The 2,546-nt window shown below is 28.6% G+C and overlaps 1 protein-coding gene across 1 annotated transcript in view; it reads left to right on the top strand.

Annotated features, from left to right (window-relative positions):
• Positions 1 to 2,546, top strand: part of LOC106471704 (F-box/LRR-repeat protein 7-like) — a gene marked incomplete at its 5' end in the record, with an annotated part of 25,500 nt that overhangs the window by 12,154 nt on the left and 10,800 nt on the right. The window contains 2 exons of the mRNA XM_022400316.1: positions 222 to 270; positions 1,404 to 1,447. Of these exons, the coding sequence (XP_022256024.1) occupies positions 222 to 270; positions 1,404 to 1,447 (93 nt within the window). The remainder of the gene's footprint in view (positions 1 to 221; positions 271 to 1,403; positions 1,448 to 2,546) is intronic.

The following is a 2,546-nucleotide window of genomic DNA, read 5'->3' on the forward strand; positions in this document are numbered from 1 at the left end:
AACTGAGTAAAAGTATAGTAATAACCGAGTAAAATTATAGTAATAACCGAGTAAAATTATAGTAATAACCGAGTAAAATTATTGGATATAAATTGCTTCATTTAAAATTAGTTCTAGCATTTTGTTACAGAAGAAATCCTTTGATTTTGTGAATTATAGAGCTTAACTAATATAAAAATGTAAAGCAGGAATAAAAAAGCTTACCTTGTTTGTTTGTTCAGAATCTGCAAGAGATAAAGATATTACATATTGGTGGAGCACTTACCCAATGTAAGTGAATTGAATTTTGACCACTTAAAAAGACTCTAAAGAACACAAGTCATATTTAAGGTTAATAGTTTAAGATCCAATAATAGTGATTTGTCAAATGGAGAACCATTGTTTAATGTTTCCTTGCTATGACATATCTTTTGGACATCATTAAAGGCCTTGTCAAGACTGTTTGTGTAAAATATAATCTGAACCCAACACGTTTTTATACGTGAATTTTTCCATAAAAAATAGGAAAAATTAACTATATTGCCGTAAAATTGTTATTTCCAGAGTTGCGTTTATTGTTCCTAAAATATAGCCAGGTGACAAAGTCACGTGATACTATTACTACACTTGTCACGTGATACTATTACTACAAAATGTTGTAATAGTATCACGTGACAAGTGTAGTAATAGTATCACGTGACAAGTGTAGTAATAGTATCACGTGACAAGTGTAGTAATAGTATCATGTGACAAATGTTGTAATAGTATCACGTGACAAGTGTAGTAATAGTATTACGTGACAAGTGTAGTAATAGTATCACATATAAGTCAAGAAAAATTAAAACTTAGAAACTGATTTTTTTGTGTGTGAAAACAAATTTTATGGTACTTCTAATGTCAGTTGGATTGATTAATTTTTTTCAAGAAACTTGTAAAATTATTATTATTATTATTGGCAAATAAACTTGCATAACCTAAAAGTGAATATATATATATACTCACTTTCTCGCAAGATTACAAATTTGAAATTTCATCCCGTGTTTTATCCTACAATAGAAATTCATCAGGAAAAATTTGTAAAATTTTAGAACAAATTAGTGGTTAAATTTTTTTATCATTTCTGTATCTAATAATCTTTAATTGACATGATATCGCAAAAACAGAAATTTAACGGTTTCGTGTAATTGAGATAATTAAAGCTTTTTTCTGTTATTTTTTAAGTGCTAGAGAAAGAGTTTTCATATTTAAAATATAGTTACGAATTTTGATTTTTTTTCCCCATATTCATACTGGTTGTTTAAGTGCATATTTTGCCTGAGGTTTAATATTTTTTATATGGAAATATTATTTTATTATCATGTTTTAAAATTAGTCACATTTAAAGCTTTAATTTTATTGATTTTTCAATGTTGAAATATCTTCAGTGTCAGCTGCTGGCCTGTGTCATGTTGGCAAGCTTGGAAACTTGGTAAGTTTTCTTCTGTTAACTTTTGTCGCATTCATTTTCAAAGTAGGATTGGCAAGATGTAAGTCATTATCAGAGTTAAAGTAGTATCATCTTGAAATACAAAGAAAAAAGTTAATTTTTCTTTACATCAGTTTTTGGTCAATGGGTCAGCAGAACAAAGGGTGGTCAATTTAGACATCCAGAGAGGTAATTTTACATACAAAAACAAAGATGTTTTTCTTGTGTAAATATAACATGTTTGTCCACATTTAAGTACAAGAGAGTGTTATGTATATTATGATTCTGTTTGAATATTTTGAATTTTTTACAGTATTATTTCCAAAAACAAATAAATTTAATCCTCCAGTGACGAAAGTAAATAAGAAGTGAATTCCTTCAGTGTTTATCATTATCCCAAATTCACAGTTTTGAGTGTTCGAACTAGTTGTTTTAGCAAAAAAAATTTCTTCATTCAGTACTTCATGACATGTCAAAGTATCTCAGCAATGCAGATTGAATGTTTGAAATATTGGGGTCAGAGGTCAAGAACCCTATGTGAGAATATCAAGGCACAAAATAACAATACAGAATTGTGAATATAATATAAGAAGTGAATTTGGTCTATTGAGAAGTGTTTTATATATATATGGCTTTGTTTTATTCTTGTTACATGCTCTATAATGCATGGAATGACTTTCATTTCATCTGGGGTCATAAAAGTCATTCTGAATGACCACTTTATCATTACACTTGTCTTGGTATTTTTTTGTTGATATTGTTTTTAAATGTTTTTTTAAAGTACTTATATTCATTTTCATGTGTTTCAATCCTAAGAGAATTTTCCACTGTTGGTTTGAATTTTTCAGCTAAAAGCAAGTTTGATGTAGCTGATTGGAGGAAATAAATCACAGTCATAGGATGTGTACAGGTTCCAACAAATCCATTTGTCACTGCTTATACTTTTTATTTGTTTTCTTCTTTTAGTAGGTTAACTTACTGCCTTTGTGACTGTGGTCAATTGTTTGATTTGTTTTTGGAATATATTTTTACATTCTGTTTTTTTAGGACTTGCATATCCTGCTGGACATTTTGTACTTCTACTTACGTATCTTGTTTTGCT

Source organism: Limulus polyphemus, unplaced genomic scaffold, assembly GCF_000517525.1.
Source record: "Limulus polyphemus unplaced genomic scaffold, Limulus_polyphemus-2.1.2 Scaffold4802, whole genome shotgun sequence".
Taxonomy (NCBI): domain Eukaryota; kingdom Metazoa; phylum Arthropoda; class Merostomata; order Xiphosura; family Limulidae; genus Limulus; species Limulus polyphemus.